The following is a 15,087-nucleotide window of genomic DNA, read 5'->3' as shown; positions in this document are numbered from 1 at the left end:
TTTTAAAAAAGAAAGGCTTCAACATAGAAGAAAAGCGACTTGAAGTATTGAAATATTTATTAAGTACATCAATGAAAGGTTGGGGTACATGAAACCAAAGTCCTCCAAGTGTTCTCGTATTCCTTCAGAGATCATTTCTTATGGAAAAACCCCATGATTGACGCCTGCTTGGCTCCTTTGTTGGCATTAGCTGAACTCTTCTTGTGGCCTTTCTTGTCCTCCTGTTTGTTGCTGACTGCTGGTTTTGCTGGGACCGGGTCTTTCCCAGCTTGTCTGGTGGCCTGAACGTCGTCTTCAGTTTCAGAGTACGATTCACTTTCGTAGTCTTTTACCGTCACTGTTGAACAGGACAGAGAGAAATCTGTGATTTCTGCAGCTGCAGATTAAAGTGTTAAAACCGCCCGTCTGGATTCCGTACCGATGCATCCTTCATCGTCAATGAAGGCACGACTTTTCAGGACGCGTCTCCTCTTCCTCACCTTCCCCTCAATGTTTCCGCACTGTAAAAAAAACAATATAGGGTTTATTTTTTTCAGACTGAAAGGAGGGGAAGAGTGAAACCGCCAACCTGTGAACGAGTAACAGGCGGAATTTCCTTCTCGGGACTGGGTGACAGTCGTCTTGTTTCCATCCTCGGTGGAGAATCCGGAATGACTGAAAACGTCAATAAAAAGTTATTTTTTTTTCTCCCATTTGTTGATTTTTCTGAGAAACGTTCAACGAGAGTAACAGAAACTCGCCATCTTCGTCGCTGCTGTCTGGGTCAGGCTTCTTAATCCGGCGCCTCTTTTTCTTCTCGGTTTTGTCCTCCTCGCTGTCGGACTCGACTCGTTTGGTTTTGCTTCCAGAGGGAGAAAATATATTTCATTAGATTCACATTCAGGACCAAAGTCAAATGACGTCAGAGTGGACGCTTCAGTTTTAAAGGACACGAATCAATGAAATCCCTTTAATGTGTCGGATGGAAAATGAGAAACATTCATTTGCTCCACAGTCAAAGCCGGTGAACATGTCCCACCTTCTGGACTCTCTCTTTGCGTCTTTCGGAGCCTCCACTGCTGCAGCTTCCTGCTTTGTCTGTGGTTTTGAAGGCAGAAGATTCTGTTCTGCTGGGGGAGGCGATGAAGAGGTTTTTTCTTCTGCCGGTTTTTCTACAAAAACAGAAAAATGCTTATAATATGTATATATTATATTATGTATGTATATATATATATATGCTTATAATATATGCTGTATATATGCTTATAACATTCTAATCTTATTTGTATTCATTTATTCTGTGTCTATACTTCGTATAGGTTGCTACTACAATTCAATTTCCCTACGGGGATGAATAAAGTACATCTTAATCTTAAATAACTAAAAAAAAAATTGGGAGGTCTTAATGTTTAATTCTTCGTTGTTCTAGAGACAGGAAACCATCTACAGATGTTCAGATCAGCATTTAAAAACATCAGTGATTAAAATCTGATCTGTTCCCTGGGGTTCCTTGTGATCCACAACATCCAAAATCAGCTGTACTCACTTGATGTTTGAACCCTAAAGAAATTTGCCCCGGGGTTTGGCTTTCTCGCTGGTTTACTTTGGACAGGATCAACCTGTAATGCAAATTTTAAAAAAGTTGACTGAACAGAACTGCTCCTCTTAATATACCTTTAAGAACCCAATGATGACAGACTCATACCCGAGCAGCTTCCTCCTGTTCTGACTTATTGTCTCTGCTGCTCTCCTGGGCCTTCGGAGCAGCCTTACTGGCAAACATTCCCATGATGCCTTTCTGAGGCTTACTAGGAGGTTTTGAAACCACGTTAGTGTCGGTGTTCGCCGAGGACTTTTTTTGTTCGGGTTCAGGTGGAAGAGCTTGACGGGCCCCTCTGGCCTGCTGCAGCTCCAGAGAGGACATGGGAACAGCACTGGAGCAGCGGACGGCTCCGTATCTGCTAATAGGAAGTGGCATAAAGTGTCAGAATGTCGCTGGGACCTTAATGCGACGCAGATGTGGCCGAGTGAAACCGCAACCTGCTGCAGTTCTGCAGATTGTCCTTCACGGCATCATAATCGACGCTGTAGAGCGGACCGCTGTCCTTCAGTAAGGCTTTCTGCACGCTGTAAATATGGACACTGACGATCGGGCTCATCCTGGATTTAACGTCTGCAAAACAAACCAGCAGCCACACATTTCTTCAGCCAGGGGAAAAGATGGACCGAACTTTTGTGTGCAGCACGACAGCAGATGCATGGTTACACACCTTCCAACTGGTCTTCTCTGACAACAGACACCCGGTGACCCTGAGGAGCAACATCATCAGCACAAACACAGGGTTGCATTAAGATTATTGTCGAGGACGGTTCTTACCGTTTGCCCATTATCCACAAACTTTCCAGACACGAGATAAGTTGCATGGACCTGAGCTGAACTTTCTTTCCTCTTGTGATCCAAGTAATGATAAAGCATCCTGAACACGACACACACGCGTTCTTGTTATCATTGACCTTTTTATTCACATTTATGTTTCCTCTTGGTAAACGGTGACTGGAACCAAGAAAAGATTAAATAATCTGGAATCATAACATAACATAATTAATTGTTTTCAGAATATGAGCTTTGAGAACAATAATGGAACTCACTGTTTTGCGGTGTTGACATGGACTCCCAGGGTGAGACTCAGCCATTTGTAAGTCACCTGGCAAACAGAAAAAAAATAGTTTAACTATTTTCCAAGCGAATACTGTGTTTACTTTAATCACCGTCATTTGCTACTGTGTAAATACGATTCTATTCTGCTTCCGTAATGATATTTAAAGTTTTATTTTATCACCACGCTGGCAGGTTTAAGAACACAATCAACCCTAATGTATCTAAAAGCATGCCAGACGTAAATATTACGTAAACCAAACCGTAAGCCACATTAAATATCATTGTAGTACCCCTGATGTTTCATTGTAAATGAATGCATATTTAATACACATGAACGCACTCAATCGTGCTACCAGCGTCAGTAAGACAGCATTATCTAACCCCTGATGTCGACAAAAGCAGCACAAAAATGCCCATTAGAGTGCACACTCACTATTTTATTGTGATCGTTGACAAATTCGTCGATATTATCCAAATACAGATCGTCCATCTCAATAATCCGTGAACGTAAACGTCTCGGTAAATTGATTTTACTACGCGGGAAGGTTTATTTACTTCCTGTAAAGGTCACGTGACTGCACTTGCTTCCGGTGGGACGTGCGACTGTTGTGTAGCCTGCCCCCTACAGGTAGATGAGAGATCTACACTAATGACGCCATGAAAAACCAAATATGAGGTGCAAAGAAGCTAGAGTTTTTATACATAAATGTATGTCAATAATTTTAATTCTATTTAAAATAGGACTCATTTTTTAGACATCTCTTGCAAATGTATTAATATATAATTGAGGTCAGAGTATTCAGGGTGAATGGTGGCTACCATTACAGCAAATAATAAGAGAAAAAGAACCACCAGGAGGTCACAGCTTGATTCCTGGAAAATGTAATAACCTTTTAAACTTCAATCATATAAGAAGAAGAAGAAGAACAGCCACCCTTTCAACCGTAGCATAGCATTGATTGCTCCACAGGGAAGTTCATATCCTCCACCTGCATTTCTTCGGCAAAACAATAATGCAGTTACTGTAAAATTGAAGTGGAATGAAAAGGTCTCTCCTTAGCATCGATGGCTCAGCAGTGGATCCGTCACCAATTTACACACGCGGAAAAACCCCCCACGAATGTTTAACTCTGCAGCACTTTATAGTGTTTTATCCACACAAAAACAACTTCTGATGGAAACAGGAAAGAGAAAAGCAGGAGAAAAAGCAAGAGTGGTGGTTCAGGGCGTCTGACGCAGTGAAAAGGCGCCACTGCGATGTTTCTTTTCATCACATTTACATTTGCAACTTCTGAAAATAGACGCGAGAGAATAAAATATGCAGAATAATATCACCTCGGCGCCTGTTCACACACGGATGCACGGACTTTCCTGCAGATCCAGTATTGCTTTAAAGTCTCTCGGTTGTTCATATCAACCTGAAACCTGAGAATAAATCCATTATTTGGCCAAATGGATAAATGAAAGCTGTCGGAAAAGTTCAAACTGGGCTCACGTTTCTGTTGTCACTGAGATTTTCAGATTCCTTTCTGATGTGTCTGTTAGACTCTGATGAACCAGTTTGAATTGATTGAGCTCTGATTCTCTTTTAAAGGTGGTGATTGTAAGTTCAAAGTGAGATTTTAATGGCTTCCTGATGTCTTTTTCCACCTCAGGAGCAAGTGTGAGGGGCTTCAAATAAGTCTTAAATAGAAATCTAAAACAGCCGCAGATTCAGTTTGAAACTAACTTTAAACATAATTGATGTGAAGAACAGAGGGTCTTTTTCTGTGCAAAAGCCAAATGATTTATCAGTGAGTGAATTTAAACGACTGAAACGAGCGCTTGTGTAGTTTGGATCAAACCATTTTGGCACCGATCTGCTTTAAAAAGCTGAATCCATCAGGGTTTAGCTGGTAATTAAATGTTTTATTTGGTTCTGTGCTGGAAACATCTCCCCTGGCCTTTGAAAGCTGCTTCTCCTGGCTCTTCCTGAGCCACACAAGCAAGAAGAACCCCAATTATAACTGAGAAGTGCTTGTTCTCCAGACACGTTCCCACCCTGTGGGCGACCTCTGGCCAATCGCAGCGCTCGCGGCTGCAACAATGCAAACAAAGGTCGGTCGGTTTCTGCGCTACTTTTTGAAGCACGCTGCGTTTGGCTGCCACAGGTAAGCTGCCGACAGTCCGTCCTCCTGGATCGGTGTCGGGCCCCGTCATCAGGGCCCCGTCGCTACCTGCCTCCCTGAGAAGCAGCTCCCCTCCCAGCACCTCTCAGCTCTTTGTGGCGCCTGCTGATAACGCAGAGCTAATACCTGCTGGCTCGCCGGCCGCTCGGGAAATGACAAACAGGAGCCAAGCCGCTGTCCAAAGGGACGGAATGTGGCCAGCGGGCTGTTGTCATGCTCCGGGAAGGAAGGGTGGGGGTGAAAGATTGACTTTGTGGCTGCAAAAGCGGCACTAAATCCCCCAAAAAAACGGTTTCCACCTGGACTGAGTCATCTAAATGTGTCAGATTTGCTGACCTCTAGTGGTGACAATAAGCACTGCAGCACTCTTCATCCTCCAAACTCCCCTTTCAGATTCGTAGAGTCTCCGTCCTCCTCATGCATGTTGCCATTTTCTGCACATCCCATATGGTGAACCCTACCGCCATTAATCAGGGAACCCCCCCCCTCCCACCGGAGCTCTGTGCTCCCCGCTGCGAGCTGAGTCAACACCCCGCACACTCACGCCGCTGCCAGTTCATCCTGAGGCATCATCAAACAAAAAACAGCACAACTGTCTGGATGTGATAGTCGGCTCTGCCTGCTCGCCGCGCAGCGCAGCAGCGGCCGCCTCGCGCTGCTGCCACACAGCACCACGGGGGGGCGAGTGCAGCCCCATCCTGCAGCGTCCTCTGATGTGGAACCGGCATCCTGCAGGCTGGAGGGTAATGACGGGTTTGAGTCCTGCGGCGCCGATATTCGTCTCAAGATGTTGGAACCGATAACGAGCCGCCCTGAATTTAGCAGAGTAAAGATAAAAGCAAATGAACAAAAGGTCAGAAATGATGTGTAGTTAAGTTCTGTAGTTCTACGCCCCTTCAGGCTTCTTTCCACACAATATTACAAACATTTAGCGCTAAATGCAGTTTGCAAATTGCAATATTCATTTTCTGAAGGGATTAATAAAGGCTAAATTGACCCTGACTAAAGTGACCCCGAGCCTTTTGAAATCCATGCTCTCATTTCACTGTTTAATAAATGGTAATTTAATGCTCGGCCAAGCTTCGTTCTCCTGCCTTTGATAACCGAACTCGCTTCACCGTGAAATCTGCCGACCTTCGATTTCACCGTCGGAGTCTCCGCCGCGCTCCGCGGCCTCGCTGGTGTCTCATTTCCAGGCGTCTATTTGAAAGCAAGTGAGACACATTTTGACCCTTCAACATTCATCTCGCAGCTTTAGTTTAGCAGCCACGTTTAAAAAAAAACAAACAACCTTTGCAGTCGTTATGACAACAGGTCTAATGCTACACTCACGTTAGCAGGTAGCTACTTAACGCTGCGGCTCTATTTACTACTGTAAAAACATCGTGGGGCAGCAGTTGAGGAGGAATCATCACTAAACAAACAGAAACTGGAGATTTTACCCGACAAAAAGCAGATTTTGTAGTTTGTCTTCTGATCATCGAGGATCAAAATTCTCAGCCGTTTCAAAAGAATGTTGTGTTCAGCGATGCTGGCGCCACGTCCTAATTCAGGCGTTTCCTGAGCTGATGCAGCAACAGGAGGATGGAGAGCGGGAGTGATATTAATGACCACACACACACACACACACACACACACACACACACACACACACCATCGCCAGCTTTGGGCCCCTTCTCACCTGGCAGCTGTGAAAACCAGGAAGAACGCTCCAGATCTTTGATGCTGGAGTGGCGGCGGCGATGATGGCGTCCGTCCACCAGCCCGTCACCGTGCTGCTCTGGCTGGCGGAGCTCATAAGCATCTGCTAACTGCTCCTCTGATGTGGATCGGTGCTCAAAGGCGCAGCGTCGGATCAATACTGAAGTTTCTGCCTGGTGCTTGAGGGCGCAGCTGCCTCCATAAAGGCCACACGATGGGGCAGATTAGCACGCCGCACCGAAACGCTGCCGGGATGAGTCCCCACGCCGTCTCCGGTTAATTCATTCACAGGAAACAGCGGCGTTGAATCAGTGAGCTGGAGCAGGAACTGGAGAACAGCATTCTGGGAGCCGGCTGGTGGTGATTCTCACGTCTGGCCACCCTGTCGGCCGTCTCGCCTGATTACTCCCAACAAGTTCCGCTCCTCCTCATGCGCTGTCAACAGGTTCCGCTTGAAAACATCCCACGCTTTGATATTAGGATCATTCACGTGGCGGCGCCCCCTCGAGCCTCCAGAGGAAAGCGCCTCCCGAATCGTCTTCATTTCTGATGATCCTGCACCGACGGCGGCGCGGTGCCGGCACGGATGTTTTTCCGGCCTCTTTGGATGTTTTCTCCATGTTTCCGTCACTAATCCGACTGGAAGCTGAGCGACACGGCGGCTCCGGGATCCCGGCGTTCCCCCCAGCTCCTCGGGTGTTGGATTAGGTGCAGCTGAATCGGTTCCATCCCATAGACGCTCAGAGAGTCGCAGCTTCCTGTAATCACTTTAGCATAGCCGCCGGAGCAGAGACATCGACTCCCGGGTCAGACTCAGATGTTCCAACGCTGCACTCATCCCTTCGGCTGATTGCTCTCGAGCACACCTGACCCGGGATCATCCACACTGATCAATACTGTGAAGAATAGACTCCAGCATCAAAGGCGACACGGCGCCGGGTCCTCTACGCTCCCTTCTTCCCTCCTTTGTTTGCCTTTAGTCTCGACTCTGGTTCAGTTTTCCTGCAGAAAGGAGATAAAGACGGTAAATGTTCCGTAAAAGACTGGCTGAGCTGCTGAGGAGCAAAATTAGCTGTAAACGGTTAAAGTGGGACGACGGAGACGCCCGACAGCAAAAATGAGTGCTGATGTGTCTGATATCGACTTTACATCTGTATTTTATTATTAACCTGCAAGACTCAGATGATAAATAATTCACCTCATCTTGTCCCGGTGTTAGAAGCCCAGGGAGGGGTTGTCATGTCAACCAGGATCACCCGTCAATCAAAACCTCGAAAACGAGATTTCCCAGGGTACCGTTCAACATGCAACAGATGTCTTTTCCCCTGCATGAACCTAATTTAGTCATCCACAAAGTTCTGTTGCACAAACCTGTGATAAACTTTTAATTACACTGAAACAAACATCGTTATTTCATTATTCACTGACCCTGAGGGGACGAGGGCCCAACAACGCAGGTTTAAACCCCTCGAAAGAGTTTGCTGAACGCCGGCTGAGCAGGAAACAACAGTTTGGGGGGTTTCGACTCTTTCAGCACCTCAGGCTGATGCTTTTAACCACAAACAGATGGAGATGAACCTGCTTACTCACAGTTCAGGGATAAATTCCACCTAATATTAAGAGTTTTCTATGAGAAATATTGGAGCCACATTTCCCATCCAGGCAGTCTAATGTTGTCTGAATAATGGAGGAGAAGCCATTAGCGATACCGGATAAGAGATTTCAAAACTATTTATGAGATCGGAGCAAAAAAAAGTTGAACTGGCACCGACGTCGTCGGCAATGAGGCTGACGAGCTCGAAGCCGCCCGAGGCACAAACGCGGCACCGTGGCGGCGACGTGCTGCGAAAGATGATAAACATTAGCGCTCGTCTCGTGCCTTTGTTCACGTTGTGCTGTTGACACTGACGGGAAGAAACCGGGTTCCGCTGCTGAATTTGCTTTTCCCAGACTCAGATAACGGAGAAAAAGGACGTTCTGCTCATTCATGAGCTCAAATCAAGAAAGGCGGCCTCTGTCCGGCTGATAGCGTGTCTTTTCTGAGGGAACGCGTCTCCGACGCTAAAGCTAACAGTTATAATAGCTGTGAAATTGCCTGGAGCCGCTGAGCAGCCTGAAGAGTAATGAATCATTTCAGATGGGGGAGTTTTTATGGACATGAAACAGAGTTAACTTGTGACTGAGCCCGATCGGAGTCTCGGCGAGGACGAGACGGCGCCAAGCATGATGGCGGTTATTGGCGGGGATCTGCTGGATCCGCAGGGTTGGTGCTGGTACTGACCTCTGACCTCGTCCGCTCGCACCTCTTCCTGTTCCTCCTCCTCCCCGATGGCCTCGAGGTCGTCTGGACCGACGCGCACACAGACTTTAATAAAACAAAGCGCTCGATAATCATTCACAAAGACCCTAAAACTCTGCAGCTAACTTTATATCTCAATTATCATAATAATTTGAGTCATTTTGCTGCATTTGTTGCATGAAAACCACTTTGCACCAGGGCTCATAATTAAAAAACAATAGTGGGGATTTGAAACTTGGCAGGATTGTGTTGGATGGGTTTCAGTGAATCTTGGCGGGAGGAGACGCAACGAGCCGAGCCGGCGCCCACACAGTTCTCCTGCAGATGCTGATAAAAGGGGCAGATGTGTGTGTGTGTGTGTGTGTGTGTGGGGGGGGGGGGGGGGGGGGGGTAATTCAGGGGACCGCTGGACCGCGACAGAGGTCTGAGCGGCAAGAAAATGAGGCTGCGTTTAAAGGGGCAAACTCTTCGTTAAGCCCGTCACTCCTGGGGTTCGGTTTGAAGCGTCACCTGACCACATTTGAACCTTTGTGGGGGTCAATTTGGGCAAATGGGAGCTGAAGTCGGCGATGCGAGCGTTGAAGGAGCCCTCCGGGAGCGTGGTGTGTATTCACGCGTGGAACCAGACAGCAAACACAGATTAGCTGTAAAGTTCAGCAGCAGCGCTAAAGGACGAAAAGGCTTCCAAACAGACGCTCGCACACCTGCCAGGAAAAACCGGCAGGAAGAGGGAAAAGTCCGCAGCTAAACGAGATTAGCCGCGGATGGGCTAGCTGCTGGTGGCCCGAGAGTGCACGCAAAGTGTTCCAAGATGAGTGTGTTGAAGGTGAACACGAGACGGGACATGGGGTGTCCTCTGCCTTTTCCTTGAAGAGATCGTTGCTCTTTGGTCTCAGAACCAGATGCGGCGCCGCCGTTGTGAAGGACCGCCCAGCATCCTCCGCCTCTGCCGTCCACCTTTAACAAGCTTCTCCTCCACACGCTGCGGCTCCTCCGGCCCGTGCGTGTCTGATGCTCTTCCCGTCTCTGCAGCCAGGTTCCTCTGAACTCAGGTTATCTGGCCGCCATCTTGTTCTCGGCGCCGAAGCGTTGGAACAGCAAAAGCCATTTTACAATTAAAATGCTCTGGAATTGCTTTGACCTTCTCTACAGCGCTCCGCCTGCAGGACCAGGTCTTCTGTTCTCTGCGTGGTCACGCTTTTATAGTGCAGCCTCACTGATGAATGCGACCTGTCATCTATTTGATCGGAACGCCGCCGTCTCCCGACGCGCAGAGCTTCTATTTCACCATGGGCGCCATCGGCCCACGGCCTCTTTTCACCACATTGTCTTGCTGATGTTCCAAGTCTCTTTCAGCCAGGATCAACAGCAGAGGAAAGAAAAATGATAGATGGCAGAAACAAAGCTTTAGGATCCCTTTGATCTGGTGCAGCGATTGATGCTTTCGCTTTCATTTCCCTCCTGAGGATGCAGGCGGAGTGTATCTGGAACATTTTTCCTGTATTTAGCGATAATTAGGATTATATTATGTGGGAGCCGGAAGGCCGACACACGCTGGCGTCTCCTCCTCTGGCTCGGCTAAGCTCAGACGGTCCTCCGGTTAAACTCACCTGTGTGATCATTACTGATCTGGGAAATTACTGTCGTTTAACCAGAAACCTGGTCTTCCCTGGAAAGAGAACTTCTTCTACAACTGTTGCTGAAACAGCTCAGTCAGGACACAACCTGGATGATGCCTTCACTGTCTGCAGGAAAGCGTGGGCTTCAAGTAGTTTTAGCAACATTTGAATACTGAAGTGTTGGTTTGAGGCGTCCGTCTTGACGTGGATGCTAGTTTAAAGCGAGAGCTTAATCAGTATTTGTGAGGATGAGATCAGTGCTGTGGATGGAAATTCTCTTCTGAACATCAACCTGATGAGAAAATGTTCCGCTTTGTCACCTTTTTGTTATAAACCTGAGCAAATAGACATAAACCTTCCAATTAGTGCTCATCACGTGCGTTTGCTGGTACGAAAATGAGGCTGTTTGAGTGCCAGGCTGCAGCGTTTTAGATCCTCAGCTGCTGCAGTTTTAGACACTTCTGACGTCGTTTTGAAGTCTGAGCACAAAGAAGCGCCGGAGTCCGACCACCCAGACGGACACGTGAGGGCTCACAGCTCAAATATTGTGACAAGATATCGATCAATCACAGGAGTCCCTCATTTGATCGCCGCGGTAACCATGGTGACCTGCACGAGAGGGCTTTTCTCCAGCAGGTGTGGAGTTTTAATTTGGTTCAAATCCAATAATCGAACCTGCTTCTCATCAACGTCGTAGTTTTAGGGGCTTTGGAACCGTCTCGATCTCAGGTTTTCATCCTGACACAATGATCTCCTGGATCCATCGGGGAGGGGGGGGTTGACCTCGATAAATGAGAGACGATGGGACAAACGTAGGAGGACGGTGTCCCCCCGGGACTCTCCATTCAGCAGCTGAACACACGGCCCCACTGTCCTGTCCCAGTTCACTGACCTACTGGAAACCACAGAAACCTGCTCTCGCCATCACGTCCAGGTCGATGCGCCCCACAAACAGAGGCGTCATTCCCCCCCCCCCAACACCAAACTGATGTCCTGTTGTTGCATCCTGTAACGGAGCCTCTGATCATCACTTCATCTGCCTGCCTGAGCACATCGATGCTCTATATTACAGATGGTTGCCGTGGGTTGGAAACAGAGACGCCAACCACGCAGGGACAATGGCGGCGTGCTATTTATGTTGGCACGGGAGCGCTGTTGCTATGATCCCTGAGACAGACGTGTTGCAGAAAGGTCACGACTGAGATGAGAGATGCTCCTGCCGCAATCTCGTCATTTTCCTCCGCTTATTTTAGTTCTGTTTTAATGATCACAGCTGACAACAAAACGTTTGCTCCTAATCAGGGTCGCAGGAGGTGCTGGCGTCTGTCACAGCGGTCACCGGGCGAGAGGGGGGAATTAGCATGTCCAGGCAGGCTAATCTGCATGTTTGGGGGAGGGAATTAATTACTCCTCCACCTGATAATTGAGGACGAACATGCACGTAATTGTCACACCCAAAGGCCTCGATGATAATGTTGCAGGTGAGAAGCTGGAGTCCTGCCGATTGCAAATATTTAAACAAATTGGCTAAAGTTAGCATGTTAGGAAACCATCCCGCCAGTAGAACTCACTCATAATTTGGTTTATTTTGGGGCTTTTTCCAATTGGATGTGACTTGAATGTTTGAGCATCGGGAGGAGGAAGAGCTCAGGAGTTATAATTAACCGGTGTGGTCGTTAGCACGTTAGCCTGTCAGTCAGGCTTTGAAGGGACCATCCTCAGGGGATCTAATGAGGCTCCTCAAAGCAGAGGGCAGCTCGGCGGACGTGAGAAAACCAGACGACTTCTTTGAAACGCTGGCCAGAAATGACGGAATCATCTCCGACACGACGGCGAGAAGTCACCCTCCTGAAAAGGTCTTCAAAGATCCCGTCAGTCCCAGCTGACCAGCTGGAAGTTAGAGGGATCCAAACCATTTTTTAGGACGTTGCTTCTGTCCCTCGGAGCCAAAACAGTCCCAGCAATTAAAACGCTCCCCATCAGGGGCATGAGAGGCGCTTTGGTTCCCTTTGTCACATCAACCATCTGAGGGGGCTGAAATTAAAGGGTGGATTTAAGCTACAAGGACACCTTTGTGTGGTCCAGAATGTGGGGGGGGCGTCAAGGTTCCCGCAGGGAACTTTCAAACTTGCTCAAAACAAAGGTGAGTAAACAGGAAGTGCTGACAAATTGCCTTCGTCTCTCTGAAACCCATGTGATTGACCACAGAATCATCTGTGACCCCCCCCCCCACCCCCGGGACATTACCAGTCTGAGCATGTGAGGAAGCAAAGTGGCCACAAATGAGATAATAGTGTGTTAGCAAAGGCTCAGCGAGGACTTTGATGAGAATCGAGGCGTTGATAATTCATTCAGGTGGAAGGATTTGGCTCCTCATTGACATTCTGGACGAGGCGGCGGCGCCGTGGCGGCAAACGGTGATGATGACGGCGCCGAGAGCGTCCTGCTCGCACGGCCAGTCCAGACCCACTGATGGGAATACTGGTCAAACAGAAGCGTCACACTTCTCTACTGGGACGTTATATCATGTCCAAAAATAACTTTTGCTGGTTTGAGCAGGCAGAACCTGGACAGAACCACAGGGGGCGTGCACGTGGGCACGCACGTGGGCATGCGTGCACGCCACAAAACCGTAGTAGTTCTGAACGCAAAGACAGGAGCAGCTGGACTGAAGCCCCAAACACGACGGAACCCGCGAGACACGAGCGCAGCCTTTAAATAGACCGAGAGGTTGGCGGTGATCAGACAGGTGTGGGCGGGGCCAATAACGGGACACAGGTGAAACCCGTTGATGTTGAACGCAGAGAGAAACGCATGAGGCGGAAATTTAAGACGAGCTGACGAAACTCTAGGAATCGAATGTGGAAAATCTAACTGATTAATCTTGCAAATGCAGCGAAAAGCAGAAATTTAAAATCTAATTAGTGCTAAAAATAAACATAAACCAAGAGAACTGTCTGTAAATTTCTCTCTCTACCTGTCTCTCTCTCTCTCTCACACACACACACACACACACACACACACACACACACACACAAACTTAGACTGACATTGTTCATTGTTCACCCACCTCTGGGTGACCTTTGACCCCACAGCCTTTGACCCCGCAGCCGTCCAGACCCGGACGTCTGGGCCGGGGCTCAGGAGGCTCGTTGTGAGTCTTAATTCCAGGCTCATCACTCGGGCCGCTGCAGACAACCGTCCCCAGACACACCTGATGAGCGCCACCCAACAGTCTGAGGCGAGTCTCTGGCACAAACATCACGCCGTCGGCTGACCTTTGCTGCACAAGCCTGGAGGGAAATGAGGTGTTTTACCTTCATCCTCGGACGGCCTCGCCATTACTGTCAGAGTAGATCGAGTCTGACCTTTGACGGGAATGAGGAGGAGTCTGACGTCAGGTAAAAACAGGACGCTCTGACATTCAGCCGTCAGCGGGCAGTAAAATGTTCTCCGAGGTTTAATCCCGCGTGGGATTGTGTTGATGGGAAATGTCAAAAAACAGAGGCTAAAACAGTCTGACCACTAGTTTACAGCCTGTTTGTGGCAGTAGAGCTGGGCTGTTAGCAGGCGGGGTGCTAACTCGGTGCTAATGGAGCCGTCATAAACAGGTCCAAACTCCATGTTGGTCGTTGACCAGAGAGAGAGAGGGGGTGATTATCTGATGGACAGACAGATGTGGAGGGGGGGGGGGGGGGGGGCGACCCTGCAGCCAGAGGCAACAATAAAGGAGAAGTTGGGCTTATTAAAGCTGCACATTTGGCCAATTCCCTTCTCAAAATGTTGGGCCGATAAAATCACCCTTTAAACTAAAATCCGCCCAATCAGCTGTCTCTGAAGCTGACCCTCCACGGGTGCTGGTCTGCCACTACTGTAGCCCAGAAGGGACATTTTCAGAGCTAATTACAGGAACAGGAAGTAGCTGTGGGTCCATTTGGGTCCCCTTCAGGGAGACAAACAGCATCTGAATATAGACAAATTCAATCCAAACAGCCGCATAAACCACACAGAGCTTTTTTTAACAACGTCCGCGGCGCCAGTGGCGCCAGCGGCGCTCCTCGTTCCCAGATTTCATCCACTCCGTGCGTTTCTGCCGCAGCGGCGGGGTAGGAAAAAAACCCAGAGGAGCCTGAATGCAACAGAAGAGCTGAGTCCAGAGAGCCTCTTTAAACTGTCGTTAATTAGGATGCTGGACAAGTTGGACTGTTTCCGTCTCTGGGAATCACGCCGGATGGGCAGCCGGCCGGCGCCGTTTTAGGAATTGTGCTGTAGCGACATTACGGCTATTGTGCGGCGCTGCGAGGATGCATCCCATCTGCTCGACGACATGGAGCGGCGTGACACATTTATTCCTTTTAATCACACAAAGGCGATCGACGGTGGGTTAAATAAGCGTGTTAGCATCGTGGCGCCACGTTTGTGCGTAAACCTGAGCGGAGAGGTGGCGTCTGACACTCGGGGTGGGGGGTCGATTCCTCCCGCACAACTCCATCGCCATCTCCATTTCCTGCCTGATTAGCTCACTATCGTCAGGACAGCGGGGCGCCGATGGTATCGTGGAGCATGACGACGGCCCAGGGCTGCGCGGCGGGACGGCCTGAACGACTGGACGCTCCAGAGCCCGTGACTGGCTGATTTTTCTGATGTTTGCGTCCAGCTGTT

The 15,087-nt window shown here is 48.7% G+C and overlaps 1 protein-coding gene across 2 annotated transcripts; it reads right to left on the bottom strand.

Annotated features, from left to right (window-relative positions):
- Nucleotides 1–39: 39 nt before the first annotated feature.
- On the bottom strand, nucleotides 40–3,223 carry pold3 (polymerase (DNA-directed), delta 3, accessory subunit). Of its 2 annotated transcripts, none has more exons than XM_029831522.1 (12): nucleotides 3,072–3,223; nucleotides 2,629–2,684; nucleotides 2,357–2,456; nucleotides 2,250–2,289; nucleotides 2,020–2,152; nucleotides 1,685–1,940; nucleotides 1,526–1,598; nucleotides 1,019–1,151; nucleotides 741–841; nucleotides 569–654; nucleotides 419–500; nucleotides 40–337 (listed from the first exon to the last, which is right to left on the bottom strand). In XM_029831522.1, exons 1-12 carry the CDS (start codon nucleotides 3,126–3,128, stop codon nucleotides 132–134), a joined length of 1,323 nt encoding a protein of 440 aa, XP_029687382.1. In that variant the 5' UTR covers nucleotides 3,129–3,223; the 3' UTR covers nucleotides 40–131. The 2 variants fall into 2 exon arrangements, with proteins under 2 accessions (XP_029687382.1, XP_029687383.1); XM_029831523.1 differs by having other exon boundaries at nucleotides 1,685–1,937.
- Nucleotides 3,224–15,087: the final 11,864 nt, after the last annotated feature.

The sequence above is a fragment of the Takifugu rubripes genome, chromosome 22, assembly GCF_901000725.2.
Source record: "Takifugu rubripes chromosome 22, fTakRub1.2, whole genome shotgun sequence".
Taxonomy (NCBI): Eukaryota; Metazoa; Chordata; class Actinopteri; order Tetraodontiformes; family Tetraodontidae; genus Takifugu; species Takifugu rubripes.
The sequence above is the reverse complement of the archived record's forward strand: the minus strand, read 5'-3'. Positions and strand labels throughout refer to the sequence as shown.

Excerpts from the sequence above, each read along its gene's own strand:
- pold3 (XM_029831522.1), bottom strand. The coding sequence starts at position 3,128 with ATGGACGATCTGTATTTGGATAATATCGACGAATTTGTCAACGATCAC. Across the intron at positions 655-740 it reads AGACAGCAGCGACGAAGATG|TCATTCCGGATTCTCCACCG; the intron begins GCGAGTTTCTGT and ends TGACGTTTTCAG. Across the intron at positions 338-418 it reads TGACGATGAAGGATGCATCG|TGACGGTAAAAGACTACGAA; the intron begins GTACGGAATCCA and ends CCTGTTCAACAG.